Raw genomic sequence first — 19,494 nt, forward strand, 5'->3', positions numbered from 1 at the left:
CAGGGAATAAAAGCACTGCGCTAACATGCACACCATCAATAGGTAGTAATGATTTCATGAACTTTTTTAATAATAAAATTTAAAACATCAGGCAAGAAATCCAGGCGGTTAATATAAATCCAAATTATTTTACAAGTAACCCTGTAGACAGCAGTGTCATTATAGCAGACAATCAATTACAAAGCTTTACTCCTATTCATGAGAGTGACTTAATTTCATTAATCTCCTCATCAAAATCATCAACCTGCATTCTCGATCCCTTGCCTACTAGTTTCTTTAAACAGATAGCTCCAGAGGTAATCAAACCTGTTTTAAAAATAATTAACTCTTCCATTAGCACTGGTTATGTACCGAAATCCTTCAAACTGGCAGTTATCCACCCCCTTATTAAGAAACCTGACCTTGACCCATGTCAGTTGTCCAACTACAGACCGATATCAAATCTCCCCTTTATATCCAAAATTTTAGAAAAGGTTGTAGCACAGCAGTTATGCTCACATCTGCTTATGAATAACATTTTGAAATGTATCAGTCAGGATTTCGGCCTCATCATAGCACAGAGACGGCGCTAGTTAAGGTGGTAAATGACCTGTTATTGGCCTCTGATCAGGGTTTTGTCTCCTTACTTGTTTTGCTCGACCTTAGTGCAGCTTTTGACACCATTGATCACACTATACTGCTTGCTAGACTTGAGAATGTTGTAGGAATAAAGGAACAGCTCTCTCTTGGCTCAGGTCTTATTTGACTGATCGCTATCAGTTTGTGGATGTAAATGGTGAGTTCTCCACGCTCTATGAGGTAAAGTTTGGTGTTCCTCAAGGATCTGTCTTAGGCCCACTGCTTTTCTCTTTATATATGCTGCCTCTTGGTGAAATTATTCATAAACATGGGATTCGCTTCCATTGCTATGCTGATGACACACAGCTGTATATTTCAGCAAAGCCAGATGAGAGATCAGCTTAACAATGTTGAGAAGTGTGTAAAGGACATTAGACAGTGGATGCTTAATAACTTTCTTCTGCTCAACTCAGATAAGACGGAAGTACTTTTACTAGGACCACATGCAGCTAGAAGTAAACTTTCCGATTACGTAGCATCTCTGGATGGTGTTTCTGTTTCAGCATGTACGGCTGTCAAAGACCTTGGTGTGATTATTGACCCGAGTCTTTCCTTTGAGTCTCACGTGAATAATATCACCAGAATCGCCTTCTTTCACCTTAGAAATATTGCTAAGATTAGAAATATGATGTCGTTACAGGATGCAGAAAAACTAGTTCATGCTTTTGTTACTTCTAGATTAGACTACTGTAACGCTTTACTGTCTGGGTGTGCGAGTAAGTGCATAAATAAGCTTCAGTTAGTCCAGAATGCAGCAGCAAGGGTCCTCACTAGATCTAGGAAATATGACCACATCACCCCTGTTTTAATCAGTCTACACTGGCTCCCAATCAAATCTCGCATTGATTATAAAATATTACTACTGACGTATAAAGCACTTAACGGTTTCGCACCGCAGTATCTGAGTGAACTTCTGTACCAGTATGATCCTCCACGCCTACTTAGATCAAAAGGTGCTGGCTATCTGTTGGTTCCTCAAATAATGAAGACTACAGCAGGGGGCAGATCTTTCTCTTATAAAGCCCCACAGTTATGGAACAGCCTTCCAATCAGTGTTCGGGACTCAGACACAGTCTCAGTGTTCAAGTCGAGGTTGAAAACGTATTTATTTAGTCAAGCCTTTTATCAGTAGATTTCTCTTAGGTAAAGGCACAGATCTGGAGGGAACATGGATATAGAGTGTTTGGTGAACTGGGATATTTGTATGCTGTCGTCCCCTCACATTCACACGTTCACTCAGGTTTGTTGACGGTGGTGTGGTGGGTCGTCTCTTATCCCAGAGATCCCTCATGTCTGTGTTACCTTCTGGTTCTCCCTTTTAGTTATGCTGCCATAGCGAGTCTTGCCGAGTCCAAACTGCACAGTGACATTAACTTTCGTACACTAATAGTTACACTTAATAACCCATATCCTTCTCTTCCCGTCACCCTCCCTCTCTCTCTCTCTCTCTCTCTCTCTCTCTCTCTCTCTTTCGGTCGAGTTAAACATGCTCCTGAGGCTCCAGTGACCACTGTTCCTGCCCCTCTCCCCTCCTTGGATCTTCACACTTCTGTGCAGCTCGGGACGATCTCTTAATTCCGGAGTAGAACGGGTGCTTTGAGGGCGGATTGGACTGTAGTTGGTGTCGGTGGTCTGCAGCACTGACTCGGGAGTGCAGTTTGCTTCTGATCATCATCACTGTACCCCACAACATTGTATATCTGCTTCAAATGGACATTCGGTGCAACCCAGATGAGGATGGGTTCCCTCTTGAGTCTGGTTCCTCTCAAGGTTTCTTCCTTATGCCATCTCGGGGAGTTTTTCCTTGCCACAGTTGCTCATCAGGGACAAACATACTTACAAAGAACATATTTATGTTTAATCACCACATTATCTGTGTAAAGCTGCTTTGAGACAATGTTCATTGTTAAAAGCGCTATACAAATAAAAATGAATTAAATTGAAGTTTACTGATGGCCGTATAAAGTTCTTTCATAGCGAGCTTAGCATCAGCTTCGGGGGGAATGTAAGCTGCTGTAATAATGATCTAAGTGAATTCCCATGGTAGATAAAACGCTCTACATTTTAACCATGAGAAACTCCAGGTTAGCTGAACAATGACTCTCAACAATAACGGAGTTTGTGCACCAAGCTTTGTTAATGTAAATGCACAATACACCACCTCTGGTCTTACCGGAGACATCCAATGTCCTATCCGCCCGGAGTGTGTGCCGTCCCGCTAGCTCAATAGCGTTGTCTGGAATGCCTCTGTGTAGCCATGTTTCCGTGAAAATCATGACATTACAGTTCTGAAGTTTCATGCTGTGTGTGATTGATTCGAATCTCCTCCATTTTGTTTACCAGTGACCGAACATTGGAAGCGAGTAGGATGCTGGGTAAAGAGAGCCGGTGTGGTGTTAGCTTTAGCTTAGCTTTCACTCCACCATGCTTCCCCTGCCTTTGTTTACGACGCTCGACGCTGCATGCAAGCACTTCAGCCCGGCCGGTTAGAGTGAGCTACCTCGGGTGTTCTGGTGATCTCAGGAAGAAAATGAAGGATGTCGATAAAACTGTCAAAGTTGTAAACCAATATCAAAAAGCTCACGTCAGGTGTACGATGTAAAGGCGCAGCTGTTCTGCACGAACAGACCCGAGATGAGCAACAAAAATACCGCATAATTGCAGATTCTGGAGAGACCCTGAGCCTTGCGATGTACTCGCGCCGCCATCTTGGATCAATAGAGATGGTGCAGTTCCCAAACCAGGCAGTAATTCAGCTGCTCAGGATGCTCTCGATGGTCCCTCTGTAGAACGTGGTTAGGATGGGGGAGGGAGATGAGCTTTCCTCAGCCTTCTCCCAGATAGCAAATTTTTTTCTGGGCCAGAAAGGGCTGAGTTCAGGCTGTTCTTTTGGCTCACATACCACCACGGCTTACGGTCCTTAATTGGCTCTAAAGCTGCATGTCTGAATCCAGACTTTAGCCAAAAGCAGACCATAACTCAGCCACAACCCATTCACACCTCCAGAAATCAGCCACAGCTGTCCCGCTACAAAGCCAGAATTTCCAAATTGACCAGATTTACCCCAGAACCCACCCACAATTTATCCACAAGCCCCAGATGTCTACCATAAAAGGCCCAAATTGACCAGATTTCCCCCACCCACCCACAACTTATCCAGAAGCCCACCAAAAAAGCCATAACTGTACCAAAATGATTTAACTATGTAAAATGTGTATATTCAAAAAGCACAACCACACAAATGCAAATTAACGTGTTTATTGTAATTGTTGTTTTAAAAAAAAACATGGTAATAAAAAATTATACCAAAGCAATCAAATCAAAATACAAGAATAACACACAGCAAAGAAAAACTACATTATAAACCAAATTAAACCAATAGTGCAATTAATAACAAATGTAAAAGTGTTGTGCATAAATTAAAAGAAACCAAACAAAAGCTAGTTATGAAAGACCAAAAACATTTTAATACCGTGAAAGGCAAATATGAAAATGACAAGAGAAGTGTGAAAACTAAATTAAAACTAAAGAAAACAATAGTGCAAATTTGAAACAAAATTAACTTGTGCATAAATGGTGTAAAATAACCCAAATGAATGCTGGTTAAAAAATAAATAAATGTACAAAGTGTAAAGTAAATATAAATAAGACTTAAAACAACAGCCACAAATAAAATGGAAATTAAGCAAAGCCAAATAGTCACACAAACAAACAAGCCAAGTCAAAGTTGTGCATAAATGAAGTAAAATAAACCTACAACCAGCATTCATTTGTTGAAGACAAATTAAATAAAGTAAATCTACAAATGTGCAAATAAAGTAAATGAATAAACGTAAAGCAACAAAGTCACGATAAAAATAAGACAAAATTTAAACCAACCAACCAATAGTGCAATTTAAAACAATGTAAATGTTGTGCATAAATGAAGTTATGCTGGTTGTAAGAGACAAATTAAATAAATGAAATCTACATAAAGTAAATGAATAAACATTAAAGAAACGAAGTCACAATAAAAAGAATTTTAAGACCCAATTTAAACCAACCAATAGTGCAATTTAAAACAAGTAAAATGTTGTGCATAAATGAAGTTATGCTGGTTTTAAGAGACAAATTAAATACAAATGAAATATATACATGTGCAAATCAAGTAAGTGAATAAAAGCAACAACATAAAAGGATACTAACAATTGGGCAAACAAAAGCTGGTTGTAAACAGAAAAGGGGTAAGGCAATGGTTTGATTAAAATCTTTGCAATGGTGTTCTTTTTTTCCTGCCACCCTCCCGATCAGCAGCCAGATAAAACCACCGCCTAATAACCTTTTTGACTTCTAGCTCTGTTGTCTAAGAGCATGCAGGGTTTCCTCTCACAGCCTCTAAAATAGAAGCATACAGACACAAGGTTAAATACATTTACATTATTGCTTTCTGCCCCTTTGTTTTATGTATTTAGATTACATGACAAAGATTCTTAACATTCCTCCATGTGAAAGTCATGAAAACAAAAGCTGCAAGACGACATATCATAAAACCACTTACCAATCACAACGTTTTTCAGTTCAAGACCTTGGAATGGTGTTTTTCCATTTGCGCCTTTCCAGTTTATCGTTTTATTGTCTTTCATTATACGCCAAATTTTGCCCTTAGCATCCACCCCACCAAGCAATCCAAGTTCAATTACCTGAAATGTTTAAACATGCTTTAGTGTTTGAACACTTGTGATTCAACTGATAAATTCTGGCGTTGATCACACACTACAACAGGAATTAGAACCAGGTTTGTAAGTGATAACAGCAGACTACAGTGCATAACTTTTACGGTTACCTACCACTTTCCGTCTTGTTTCAGGACTGGATCGAAGATTACTTTCAAGGGAAGTTAGGCACCTTAAATCTTCCACTGGAAAAAGAGTGGGACAGAGTTCGTCTTCCTCTGAGTTCTCCCTTACATTGTTGGATTTCAGGTCTTGAATCATCCTTACAATGTATCTTTGCTGCTCCATAATGACTTTGAGCTTGGTTAACACATCATGAAGAAGTGCTGAAACATTAAACAGAAATTGTAAGGTTATCACTCCATCCCTGCTATGACATAAGCCTTAAACACACATTGAGACACGGTTTCCCAGACAGGGTTTAGATTAATCCAGGACTAGGCCCTAGTTATATTGGGACATTTAAAAAATAAATAAAATAAAAACTTTCTACAAACAAACCTTGCAAAAACAATACTGTTGTGGGAGAGACGAGGCAAAACGATGGCACTGATACATGTTAAGATGTCAGTACAAGGCGTTTTAAATTGAAGCGTCTGAAACATGCATTTTATTCTAGGACTAGGATAAGCACTGTCTGGTACACCGCCCTTTGTGTGTGAATTAAATAGAACTTACATTTTTTTGAATGGATCATTCATTGAATAGCTTCTTCTGGGTGTTTCACGATGCCACAGAGGTTGTGTTGGCTCCTCGGGAGATTGTAGCGTTGATCCTCTTTGCCACGACAATTGACTATAATTTTCTGCTTCTGGACCCATCTGATGGGCAGTCTGGAAAAGAGTCTGAGCTGGTGACTGTGCAGGTAGGTCTATTGCTTGCCGTAACGACTTTCCTAGAGCACTTTCAAAGTTCTGCCATTGAGAGGTGTCTAACCCTAACCCTAACCCTTCAGTGTGAATCTACAATTTTCATACTCATGAAAATAAAGAAAACTCCTAGAATGAGAAGGTGTGTCCAAACTTTTGGCTTTTGGTCTGTAGTGTGTGTGTGTGTGTGTGTGTGTGTGTGTGTGTGTGTATATATACACAGTGAGGAAAGTATTTGAACACCTGAGAAAGTCAATGTTAATATTTGGTACAGTAGCCTTTGTTTGCAATTACAGAGGTCAAACGTTTCCTGTAGTTTTTCACCAGGTTTGCACACACTGCAGGAGGGATTTTGGCCCACTCCTCCACACAGATCTTCTCTAGATCAGTCAGGTTTCTGGCCTGTCACTGAGAAACACAGTTTGAGCTCCCTCCAAAGATTAGGTCTGAAAACTGGCTAGGCCACGCCAGAACCTTTTGATATGCTTCTTACAGAGCCACTCCTTGGTTATCCTGGCTGTGTGCTTTGGGTCATTGTCATGTTGGAAGACCCAGCCTCGACCCATCTTCAATGCTCTAACTGAGGGAAGGAGGTTGTTCCCCAAAATCTCGCAATACATGGCCCCGGTCATCCTCTCCTTAATGCAGTGCAGTCGCCCTGTCCCATGTGCAGAAAAACACCCCAAAACATGATGCTACCACCCCCATGCTTCACAGTAGGGATGGTGTTCTTGGGATGGTACTCATCATTCTTCTTCCTCCAAACACGTTTAGTGGAATTATGACCCAAAAGTTCTATTTTGGTCTCATCTGACCACATGACTTTCTCCCATGAATCCTCTGGATCATCCAAATGGTCATTGGCAAACTTAAGACGTGCCTGGACATGTGCTGGTTTAAGCAGGGGAACCTTCCGTGCCATGCATGATTTCAAACCATGACATCTTAGTGTATTACCAACAGTAACCTTGGAAACGGTGGTCCCAGCGCTTTTCAGGTCATTGACCAGCTCCTCCCGTGTAGTTCTGGGCTGATTTCTCACCTTCCTTAGGATCATTGAGACCCCACGAGGTGAGATCTTGCATGGAGCCCCAGTCTGCCGGAGATTGACAGTCATGTTTAGCTTCTTCCATTTTCTAATGATTGCTCCAACAGTGGACCTTTTTTCACCAAGCTGCTTGGCAATTTCCCCGTAGCCCTTTCCAGCCTTGTGGAGGTGTACAATTTTGTCTCTAGTGTCTTTGGACAGCTCTTTGGTCTTGGCCATGTTAGTAGTTGGATTCTTACTGATTGTATGGGGTGGACAGGTGTCTTTATGCAGCTAACGACCTCAAACAGGTGCATCTAATTTAGGATAATAAATGTAGTGGAGGTGGACATTTTAAAGGCAGACTAACAGGTCTTTGAGGGTCAGAATTCAAGCTGATAGACAGGTGTTCAAATACTTATTTGCAGCTGTATCATTCAAATAAATAAAAATAAATGTAAAAATCATACATTGTGATTTCTGGATTTTTTTTTTAGATTATGTCTCTCACAGTGGACATGCACCTACGATGACAATTTCAGACCCTCCATGATTTCTAAGTGGGAGAACTTGCAAAATAGCAGGATGTTCAAATACTTGTATTCCTTACTGTATATGTGTGTGTGTGTGTGTGTGTGTGTGTGTATGTATGTATGTATATATATATATATATATATATATATATATATATAATATCCTGTATATACACACACACAATTATTGTTATTCGATAATAAAGTGCTGAATAAAAGACTGAAATTTGTTATTGTTCTCCATATTCATTCTAGTGATGCCGAACCATCTCTCTCTCTCTCTCTCTCTCTCTCTCTCTCTCTCTAATATCCTGAAAAGTGAACTGTAAGAAACTTACAGCAGGTCACCAAATTTGATAAGGCATTAATACAGGTTATCAAAATCCGTTACCTCCCTCTATCTCACATGCAATGACTTAAATGTTTTCACAAAGCCATAATAATAATAATAATAATAATAATAATAATAACATACTGTTTTGTGTTTGATAATGTCTAACACACCAGTATGATTATTTAAACCTGATTAAGTGTGTAAGTGTAAATGTAACCACTAATTTTAACCACAAATGTTAAACATATACATCCTATTTACAGTTTTTTCTGATTGCTTAAGCAAATTTTTTGTAACTATTGGCTATTTTTGCAAAACTCTACACACAAATAAGAAAACCTTTCACCCAATTATCGAAACATTGTAGTTCTCTTGCAAAAGCGAACACAGCTAGATTAACTCTTCACACCTTCGTAAAAATGGTGTTTTCGTATCAAACAGTAAACACAAGCCGATAATACTGATGGTATGAATACAAAACACATCTGGCTTTTGCTTTCTCTGTGTACAGATGTCAATTTGAGGTCATAGTTTTCTCATAGTGTCATGTAAACATACAAGGATCCAAACTTCAAGTATTGGTGTTTTATTCACACTCATCAAAACCAAGACAAAGTCAGAACACAAAATAGTAATTTCACAAAAAAAAAAGAAAAAAAAAAGACAATCAGCCTACATCATGTCGTCTTTCTGGGTCCGGCCACAAAATTTCATCCACATCGCATGCAATATCCTCCAGTCCAAGGCACCGGGGAAAATATCTCCTTGAATGCCGTATCCAGGCCTGACATGATGCCTGGTCAATATCTCCACATGCCTCCTCCATTGCCTGTAAAAGGGCTACCTGTTGATGAGGATGACAGTCGTACACTTTCCAGCGCCAGGCAGAGAAGAACTTCTCGATGGGATTTAAGAATGGAGAGTATGGAGGGAGGTTGAGTGCCATGAAGGATGGGTGGTCTGTAAACCAGTTGCGGACCAAAGCAGCCCTATGGAAACTAACATTGTCCCATATGATGACATATCGGGTATGCGCTGGTCTCTGAACAGTTAACATGTCATGTAAGGTGTCCAGGAATGCAATAATGTGTGCAGTGTTGTATGGGCCTATGGTTGCATGATGGTGAACAACACCATTTTGGCTTATAGCTGCACACATGGTTATGTTACCACCATGTTGTCCTGGGACATTGATGATGGCACGGTGTCCAGTAATGTTCCTGCCACGTCTCCTGGTTTTATTGAGGTTAAAACCGGCCTCATCTACAAAAATAGCTCATGTCCCATTGCATCTGCTTCTAGTTCTATCACTCTCTGGACAAGACAAAACAAATGCAACACATCAGGCCCATGCACAGCACTACAGTATGCACTTCCAAATTCAGAACCAATGACACTATAGCTTACCTGCACATAGTCATATCGCAGTTGCTTTACACGTTCTGTGTTTCTCTCGAAAGGAACTCTGTAAATTTGCTTCATTCTTATTCTGTGGCGCGCAAGTACACGACTTAGTGCAGAAATGCTTACACTGTGTATATTTTGAAAGATGGTGTCATTATCAATTATGCGCTGCTGTATTTCGCGCAGTCTCTTCTTGCTCCTCTTCTTGCTCCTCCTGTCCTCTTCCTCTAACTTCCTCTAACACTCTCGCTTCTTCACCTCCACGTTCTCTTCGTCCAACTTCTTCACCTCCACGTCCTCTCCCTCGGCCTCCTCTGTTTCTCACTCTTACTGCTCCTTCCATTGTACTCCACACAGACAGCTTACCTGTGGCTTATTTATAGTGCTTAGGCTGATTGCAAAGTGAACTAATTATCTAAAACAGTTTTCACATGTGAAAGTGTGCCAGACAGTTGGCAAAATAGTATTAATAATAGCCATACATGTGTATAATTTTGCTAGGAGTGTGTTGGAAATTTGGTAATTGAGTGTAAGCAGTGAGTTGTGTTTAAAGTTCTGCAAAAAGAGTGTTGTGCAGTGAATTGTGCCTACAGTTTTGCAAAGTGTGTGTTACAAAATTGCAAACTGAGTGCAAAGCAGTGTTTGTGCTTTTAGTTTTGCAAACTCAGTGAGTGGTTTTGCTATACGTATTAATAGTTTCAGAAATTGTGCTACAAGAATCACGATTAGCGCTTAAGCATTCAGAAAAAACTGTAATACTCGTGTAGTGTGTACTCTGTGTACTTTAATACTCTTGTATAGTGTGTACTCTGTGTACTTTAATACTCGTGTATAGTGTGTACTTCAATACTCTCGTATAGTGTGAACTTTAATACTCGTGTATAGTGTGTGCTCTGTGTACTTTAATACTCGTGTATAGTGTGTGCTTTGTGTACTTTAATACTGTATAGTGTGCGCCTATGTACTCAATACCTCAGATAGTGTGTACTTTAATACTGTGTATAGTGTGTGCTTTGTGTACTTTAATACTCGTGTATAGTGTGCGCTCTATGTACTTCAATACTCTGTATAGTGTGTACTTTAATACTCGTGTATAGTGTGCGCTCTATGTACTTCAATACTCTCGTATAGTGTGAACTTTAATACTCGTGTATAGTGTGTGCTTTGTGTACTTTAATACTCGTGTATAGTGTGCGCTCTATGTACTTCAATACTCTCGTATAGTGTGTACTTTAATACTCGTGTATAGTGTGCGCTCTATGTACTTCAATACTCTCGTATAGTGTGTACTTTAATACTCGTGTATAGTGTGTGCTCTGTGTACTTTAATACTTGTGTATAGTGTGTGCTCTGTGTACTTTAATACTCGTGTATAGTGTGTGCTCTGTGTACTTTAATACTCGTGTATAGTGTGTGCTTTGTGTACTTTAATACTCGTGTATAGTGTGCGCTCTATGTACTTCAATACTCTCGTATAGTGTGTACTTTAATACTCGTGTATAGTGTGTACTCTGTGTGTACTTTAATACTCGTGTGTAGTGTGTACTCTGTGTACTTTAATACTCGTGTGTAGTGTGTGCTCTGGGTACTTTAATACTCGTGTATAGTGTGTGCTTTGTGTACTTTAATACTCGTGTATAGTGTGTACTTTAATACTCGTGTATAGTGTGTACTCTGTGTACTTCAATACTCTCGTAGTGTGTACTTTAATACTCGTGTATAGTGTGTACTTTAATGCTCGTGTATAGTGTGTACTCTGTGTACTTCAATACTCTCGTATAGTGTGTACTTTAATACTCGTGTATAGTGTGTGTACTCTGTACTTTAATACTCTTTTGCTAAAAATAATAATCAAAACAATTATTATTTTTTATTTTACAACTTATTTATTTGAATGGTAACTTTAATACTAAAATATAAATATTGAATAATAAAAGGTGAAGGGAGGAGAATCTTAAAATGTGCATGCCGCACAGCTGTAGGACTTGATGGGATCGGGCTCCTGAACACACTGCGTATGAAACCACCGGTCACACACACACACACACACACACACACACACGTCACACTGAATCTGTACCAACAAAGGAAACATTTCAAGGTAAATATCTGAAACATCTGAGCTGAGATCCACATACACCATATTCTATTTTAAGACAGCTGCCATGTACAAGGGGTTAAAAATGGTCAGAACACGGTCATGAACTGCTTATTTTAACAGCATTTTACCCAAGTAGATGTTAGTGGTTGTCAATAATTGCATGCATGTGTTAATCATTTAAATAATGTATTACATAAGTTAAAACCATAGAATTAAAGAAAAGTACCAGTCTCATTGATCAGGGTCATCGCACTCTGTCTTCGATACAGATTTACTGCTGCAGTGTTGGTAGTGAATGTCAGAGGCTCCTCTGGCAGTAGTTCCTCTGCATACTAATATGGCAAATTTATAACTGATTTATCAGTGTTTAAAACATAATTAAAATATAGACCACCAAACTGTTAATACAATAGAAACCAAATAATGTGTGACATCAAAACATTGTTTAAATAATAATACGGTAGACATAGAATGACTGACACGACAAACAAAAAGACAAAAACATAAACTTACTTTCAGGACAAATATCCCACATGAGATGGCATCTTCCTGACAACAGCGTGCATCTGTGCTGGATGCCCACCTGGATACATGGCCATTTACATGTTTACACATATTGGTCCCCCATTTGCTGCTAAAACAGCCGTAAACTGTCATAAACAGCATGAACTTCTTCAGCATTTTGAGCTACAGTAGCTCGTCTGTTGGATCGGACCACACGGGCCAGTCTTTAATCAAGCAGCCAATGAGACGCAAGTTCACCACTGTTCCTTCTTGAACCACTTTTGATAGATACTGACCACTGCAGACTAGGAAACCCCACAAGAGCTGTAGTTTTGGAGATGCTCTGGCCCAGTTGTCTTACCATCACAATTTGCCCCTTCTAACACACCAGCTTTGTGGACAAAATGTCCAATTGCTGCCTAATAAAGTATATCCCACCCACAAACAAGTACCCTGATGAAGAGCTATTCAGTGCAGTTTATTCACTGATGACAATGTTACGATGTCATTGTTATGTCTGGTCTGTGTAAATTCAGTAGTTACCTTGTGGACTGCAAACACTGTTAAAGTTTTTTCGAATCGTTTCCCAGGGGATCCAATATAAGGCTTCTTCTTTCAGAAGGAAAGACTGCCTATAGAAATTATTACTCATATATTCTTTCACATCTATTGCATTTATTCAAATTTTTATCAAAGGTTAGCAGCAAAAGAGCAGTCATCTTACAGCCAAGAGAAATAACCATGCCTACCTTTAATCTTGAGCCCCTTCCCTCCCATATACGTGTCATTTTCAATGAATCAATGTGAAGTGCTTTTTTTCCTTTTTTTTTCCTGTGACAAAAAAATATAAATTTAAATAACTTTTTATGTAGTTTATCAAAATGTGGGTTGATTCTTTATATACACTGTAAAGACAAAAGTATTGGGACACCTGACTTTCCCAGCCGTACTGCTATCACAAAGCTGAAGGCACACAATTGTATAGGACGTCTTTGCATGCAGTGGCATGAGATTTTTTCTTTACTGAAATTAGTAGCCCCAAACCTGTTCCAGCACAACAATTCCTCTGTGCACAATGCCAGCTCCATGAAGATATGCTTAGAATGAGTGAAAGCCAAACCTAATGAACAACTTTTGGTTGAACGTGAACGCTGACTGTACCCCAGGCCTCATCACCACATCTACCTACCTGACTTTACTAACACACTTGTGTCTGAATGAGTACAAATCTCCACAAACACATTCCAAAATCTTTACAGAAGTCTGACCAGGTGTCTACAAACTTTTACAATATAATGTATAAAACCTGCATATCAAATCTGTTTCCATGTGAAAAGAAATATATAAAATGATGTGAAGTAAAAGAGATTAATTATTTTCACTAAGACATAAACTGAACAAACAGAAATGTTGTGCAGAGTTAGTTTATCCAAGATACTTACAATTTTCATTAAAAGAGGGAACATCAGAAGATGATTGCTGTGCAGCATGACGATATGTTTCAGCAGATGCATGAGGTGAGCAGTGAGCAGCTGGAGGAGCAGTGGGGTCTGCAGTTGGAGGAGGAGGAGAGGAGTCTGCAGGTGGAGGAGGGGGATGAGTCTGCAGTTGGAGGAGGAGGAGGGGTCTGCAGGTGGAGGAGGGGGGTGAGTCTGCAGTTGGAGGAGGAGGAGGAGAGGGTCTGCAGGTAGAGGAGGGGGATGAGTCTGCAGTTGGAGAAGGAGGAGGAGGAGAGGGGTCTGCAGGTGGAGGAGGGGGATGAGTCTGCAGTTGGAGGAGGAGGAGATGGGGTCTGCAGGTGGAGGAGGGGGGTGAGTCTGCAGTTGGAGGAGGAGGAGAGGGGTCTGCAGGTGGAGGAGGGGGGTGAGTCTGCAGTTGGAGGAGGAGGAGGAGGAGAGGGGTATGCAGGTGGAGGAGGGGGATGAGTCTGCAGTTGGAGGAGGAGGAGAGGGGTCTGCAGGTGGAGGAGGGGGATGAGTCTGCAGTTGGAGGAGGAGGAGGAGGAGAGGGGTATGCAGGTGGAGGAGGGGGATGAGTCTGCAGTTGGAGGAGGAGGAGAGGGGTCTGCAGGTGGAGGAGGGGGATGAGTCTGCAGTTGGAGGAGGAGGAGGAGAGGGTCTGCAGGTGGAGGAGGGGGGTGAGTCTGCAGTTGGAGGAGGAGGATGAGTCTGCAGTTGGAGGAGGAGGAGGAGGAGAGGGGTATGCAGGTGGAGGAGGGGGATGAGTCTGCAGTTGGAGGAGGAGGAGAGGGTCTGCAGGTGGAGGAGGGGGATGAGTCTGCAGTTGGAGGAGGAGGAGGAGGAGAGGGGTATGCAGGTGGAGGAGGGGGATGAGTCTGCAGTTGGAGGAGGAGGAGAGGGGTCTGCAGGTGGAGGAGGGGGATGAGTCTGCAGTTGGAGGAGGAGGAGGAGAGGTCTGCAGGTGGAGGAGGGGGGTGAGTCTGCAGTTGGAGGAGGAGGAGGAGGGGTCTGCAGGTGGAGGAGGGGGGTGAGTCTGCAGTTGGAGGAGGAGGAGGAGGAGAGGGGTATGCAGGTGGAGGAGGGGGATGAGTCTGCAGTTGGAGGAGGAGGAGAGGGTCTGCAGGTGGAGGAGGGGGATGAGTCTGCAGTTGGAGGAGGAGGAGGAGAGGTCTGCAGGTGGAGGAGGGGGATGAGTCTACAGTTGGAGGAGGAGGAGGAGAGGGGTCTGCAGGTGGAGGAGGGGGTGAGTCTGCAGTTGGAGGAGGAGGAGGGGTCTGCAGGTGGAGGAGGGGGTGAGTCTGCAGTTGGAGGAGGAGGAGAGGGGTCTGCAGGTGGAGGAGGGGGTGAGTCTGCAGTTGGAGGAGGAGGAGAGGGGTCTGCAGGTGGAGGAGGGGGGTGGGTCTGCAGGTGGAGGAGGGGGTGAGTCTGCAGTTGGAGGAGGAGGAGGAGGAGAGGGGTCTGCAGGTGGAGGAGGGGGGTGAGTCTGCAGTTGGAGGAGGAGGAGAGGGGTCTGCAGGTGGAGGAGGGGGTGAGTCTGCAGTTGGAGGAGGAGGAGAGGGGTCTGCAGGTGGAGGAGGGGGGTGGGTCTGCAGGTGGAGGAGGGGGTGAGTCTGCAGTTGGAGGAGGAGGAGGAGGAGAGGGGTATGCAGGTGGAGGAGGGGGATGAGTCTGCAGTTGGAGGAGGAGGAGAGGGGTCTGCAGGTGGAGGAGGGGGATGAGTCTGCAGTTGGAGGAGGAGGAGAGGGGTCTGCAGGTGGAGGAGGGGGATGAGTCTGCAGTTGGAGGAGGAGGAGGAGGAGGAGGAGGAGAGGGGTCTGCAGGTGGAGGAGGGGGGGGTCTGCAGGTGGAGGAGGGGGATGAGTCTGCAGTTGGAGGAGGAGGAGGAGAGGGGTCTGTAGGTGGAGGAGGGGGGGGGTGAGTCTGCAGTTGGAGGAGGAGGAGGAGAGGGGTCTGCAGGTGGAGGAGGAGAGGGGTCTGCAGGTGGTAGAGAAGGAGAGGAGTCTGCAGGTGGAGGAGGAGATGAGGTTTTATTAGATGGCTGAAAGGGGGCAAATTGTTGATGCCTCCTCAACTTGTGAGGTATCCGTGGAGTCTCCTCATGATGGTGTTTGAGATGGTCAATGTTGACCTTGCGTGTTGACCGGCCATCTGAATCCACAAGCTCAACACTTTTCCCCTCTATTTTGGTGACCATAAATAGACCAAAATAATCAGGGTCGAGCTTTCCTCCTTTGCGCTGTTCACTGCACACACTACGTCACCACACCATGTCTCCCACCTGAAAGCTTTGTTGGGTTTTATCTGATATCCTTCTTTTTCTTCTGTGTTTTTTCCACATTAATAATCAACAATGTCCATAATTTTGCTACGGCGTTTAATGTCAATTACAACTGTTTCCTGTTCATTATCGAAGGAACCATCAAGCTTTGGAAACATGTTAATAATGAAAACTAGATCATCTAAATTCTATACAATATTCTATAATATTTTTAAATGATGTTCACTGACCAGGCATCGTTTTGTATGATTAATACATTATACTGCCGAATATTGTGATGGTCCTCCTTTTTTCTGCCCAAACAGTTCTGACCTGTCGACCTGTTGGATCGGACCACACAGGCCAGCCTTCACTCCCCTACGTGCATCAACGAGCCTTGGCCTATGACAAAGTTGCTGGTTCACCACTGTTCCTTCCTTGGACCACCTTTGATAATACTGACCATTGCAGAACACCCCACAAGAGCTGAGTTTTCAAGATGCTCTGACCCAGTTGTCTAGCCGTCACAATATGGCTGTTGTCAAACTCGCTCAAATCCTTACGCTTGCCGTTTTTTCCCTGCTTCTAACACATCAACTTTGAGAACAAAATGTTCACTTGCTGCCTAATAATATCCCACACACTAACAGGTGCCACGATGAAGAGATCTTCTTCTTTCAGCTTCTCCCATTAGGGGTCGCCACAGCGGATCATCCGTCTCCATACCCCCCTCTCCTCTACATCTGCCTCTTTCAAACCAACTACCTGCATGTCTTCCCTCACCACATCCATAAACCTCCTCCTTGGTCTTCCTCTTTTCCTCCTACCTGGTGGCTCCATCCTCAGCATTCTCCTACTGATATACCCCATGTCCCTCCTCTAAACATGTCCAAACCATCTCAATCTCACCTCCCTCACCTTGTCTCCCAAACGTCCTACATGCGCTGTCCCTTTAAAATAAACATAATTCTAATTCTGTCCATCCTCGTCACTCCCAACGAACATCTCAACATCTTTTACTTTGCTACCTCCAGTTCCACCTCCTGTCTCTTAGCCATGATGAAGAGATAATCAGTGATATTCACTTCACTGTTCAGATTGTTATGTCATATTGTTATGCCTGGTCAGTGTACCTAAATATTTACAAGAAATAGTAGGCATGAAAAAGATGTTTCACCTCATAATGTTCTGGAACCTCGGACGGGTATCGTGCTTCTCTACCAGACATAAGATACAATGGAGAGAACTGGGTTGTGAACTGTTTGGGTTTGTCCTCAACCAGTTTTGCAAGAACTCTACAAAAATATGTGTAAAAAAGTATGACAGGAACAAATATACATGTGTCAAGTGTTTTTTTGTAAAACATGTGCATGTTCCCTTTTGTTTCTATACAACAGACAAGATAATATAACGTTCTGAAAATGTACTTTGTCCAAACAACAACAACAATTTACAGATATAAAATGTTTTCATATCTGTTGTGTTATGTTCTCATCAGTTATGTTATTATGTTGCTTAATAATATTATGATTTTTTCTATTATGTTAGATTATGATACTGACTGTTGTATACCAAAAAAAAAAAAAAAAAAAAAAATGTGCAAGAGTTCATTGTGCGCATGTGTGAATTGACGGGACTTTTATTTTGACTAAATATATAGAAGAGAGAAAAATATAACCTGTTTGCTGTTCCCTCGTGCACTGATGTTATGCCAATGCATTGAGATGTAAATGGAAAATAAAACAATACTAAGTAATTATATTTGTAGTAATCTTTAATGGACGACAACAACATATTGCACATAGGCATGATGGAGAGAAATGAAACCTTAACAGGTTATGGGCCCAGGCGCGCCAATGCTAACGTTACAGGAGGAAGATGGCAGAGGCTAGTCTTTGACGGAGACGAAAATAACTACGAACTATGGGAAGTAAAATTTATTGGTCATTTGAGATTAATGGGTTTAAAAGAAACAATACTGTCTACAGGGGATATAGAAGAGGAAAAGAATGAGGAGTGCTATGCTGAACTAATCCAGTTTCTCGACGATAAAAGCTTGTCACTGGTGATGCGAGAGGCGACTGATGATGGCAGGAAAGCTCTGGAAATACTTCGAAGTCACTACACCAGTCAGGGTAAGCCGAGAATTATCGCCCTATACACTGAACTAACTTCGTTAAAAAAGGAATCTGATGAGACGATAACAGACTACATTATTCGAGCTGAGAAAGCGGTGACTTCCCTAAGAAACGCAAAAGAAGTAATAAGTGACGGACTGATAATAGCTATGATCCTAAAAGGCATGCCAAAAAAAAGGCGTACCTAAGTGGTGCAGCTACCATAGAAGCTCAACTCACAGTGATGAGACATGTCGCCGGAGAAAAGACGGGCACAAAGACGGGCACAAAGACGAAGCGAAACAGGCTGCAGAAAAACAAGAGGAGCATGAGAAAGAACAAACATTTGTTTTCAAAGTCAGTCAAACTTTCCTTCCAGATAATATTAAGAAAAATGGACTAATGGTAGACTGTGGAGCAACATTCCACATCTTAACAGAGAAGAACAATTTCACGAAATTTGATGAGAGTTTCGACCCAAAGTCACACTACATGGAGCTGGCGAATGGGGCCAGGATGAACAACGTGGCATTAAAGCGGGCGACGAGAGGTGTTACTGCTGGATGTGGAAGGGAAATGCGTCAGGATTACTCTAAAGAAGGCCTTGTTCATACCATCATATCCACAGAGCATCATCTCTGTTCAAGCTGCTACAACAGATGGTGCCAAGGTGATCTTCCAGGATGGACAGAATGAACTGATAAGCAAGGATGGAGCTGTGTTCCGCATAAAAGAGCATGAGAGACTGTACTATCTGAAAACGGTAGATGACAACAAACACTGTGTTGATACATCAGTTACTGATATGATGTCCAGGGACAAAGTGAATCTAACTTGTGATGTTAAAACATGGCATGAGATCATGGGACATTGTAATGTTAGTGATGTGTTAAAATTACCTGAAATGGTAGAGGGTATGAAAATCACAGGTAACACCAAACTAGAATGTAACGTTTGTGTTGAAGGAAAGTTCATCAACAGCAGAAATAGGAAAACTGACACAAAAGCTGGCGAGGCCCTAGAATTAGTACACACTGACTTAGCAGGTCCCATTGAACCAATTTCTCAAGATGGACATAAGTATGCAATTTCATTTACAGATGATTTTTCAGGGGCAATATCTGTTTACTTCCTTAAGAACAAGAGTGACGCTACTCTAGCGACAGAGAAGTTCCTTGCAGACTGTGCACCATACGGTAGAGTCAAATGCATAAGATCAGACAATGGTACAGAATACACAGGCAATGCATTTCAGTCACTTTTACGAGAAAAGGGTATAAGACATGATACGTCATCCCCGTACTCTCCTCATCAAAATGGTACAGCTGAGAGACAATGGCGAACCATCTTTGAAATGGGAAGGTGTCTATTAATAGAGAAGGGATTACCAAAGGTTCTGTGGCCTTATGCTGTCCAAACTGCTACTCATATCCGAAACAGATGCTATAACGACAGAATTAAGAATACTCCATATTTCATGTTGACAGGAAGAAAGCCAGACCTTTCTAAAATGTGGGTTTTCGGATCAGAATGCTATGCGTACAAGCACAATCAAAAG

At 42.0% G+C, this 19,494-nt stretch overlaps 1 protein-coding gene and 1 long non-coding RNA gene across 2 annotated transcripts; both read right to left on the reverse strand.

Moving 5' to 3' along the window:
• Window positions 1-11,377: 11,377 nt before the first annotated feature.
• Window positions 11,378-12,925, reverse strand: LOC124375718. Its single transcript, XR_006923721.1, has 4 exons — window positions 12,852-12,925; window positions 12,112-12,181; window positions 11,825-11,930; window positions 11,378-11,508 (listed from the first exon to the last, which is right to left on the reverse strand). It is a non-coding gene; the product is annotated as an uncharacterized LOC124375718 (long non-coding RNA).
• A 678-nt stretch (window positions 12,926-13,603) lies between these two features.
• On the reverse strand, window positions 13,604-19,231 carry LOC124375838 (extensin-like). Its single transcript, XM_046834503.1, has 4 exons — window positions 19,227-19,231; window positions 18,177-18,243; window positions 14,359-15,482; window positions 13,604-14,270 (listed from the first exon to the last, which is right to left on the reverse strand). Exons 1-4 carry the CDS (start codon window positions 19,229-19,231, stop codon window positions 13,604-13,606), a joined length of 1,863 nt encoding a protein of 620 aa, XP_046690459.1.
• Window positions 19,232-19,494: the final 263 nt, after the last annotated feature.

This window comes from Silurus meridionalis, chromosome 22 (assembly GCF_014805685.1).
Source record: "Silurus meridionalis isolate SWU-2019-XX chromosome 22, ASM1480568v1, whole genome shotgun sequence".
Lineage (NCBI taxonomy): Eukaryota > Metazoa > Chordata > Actinopteri > Siluriformes > Siluridae > Silurus > Silurus meridionalis.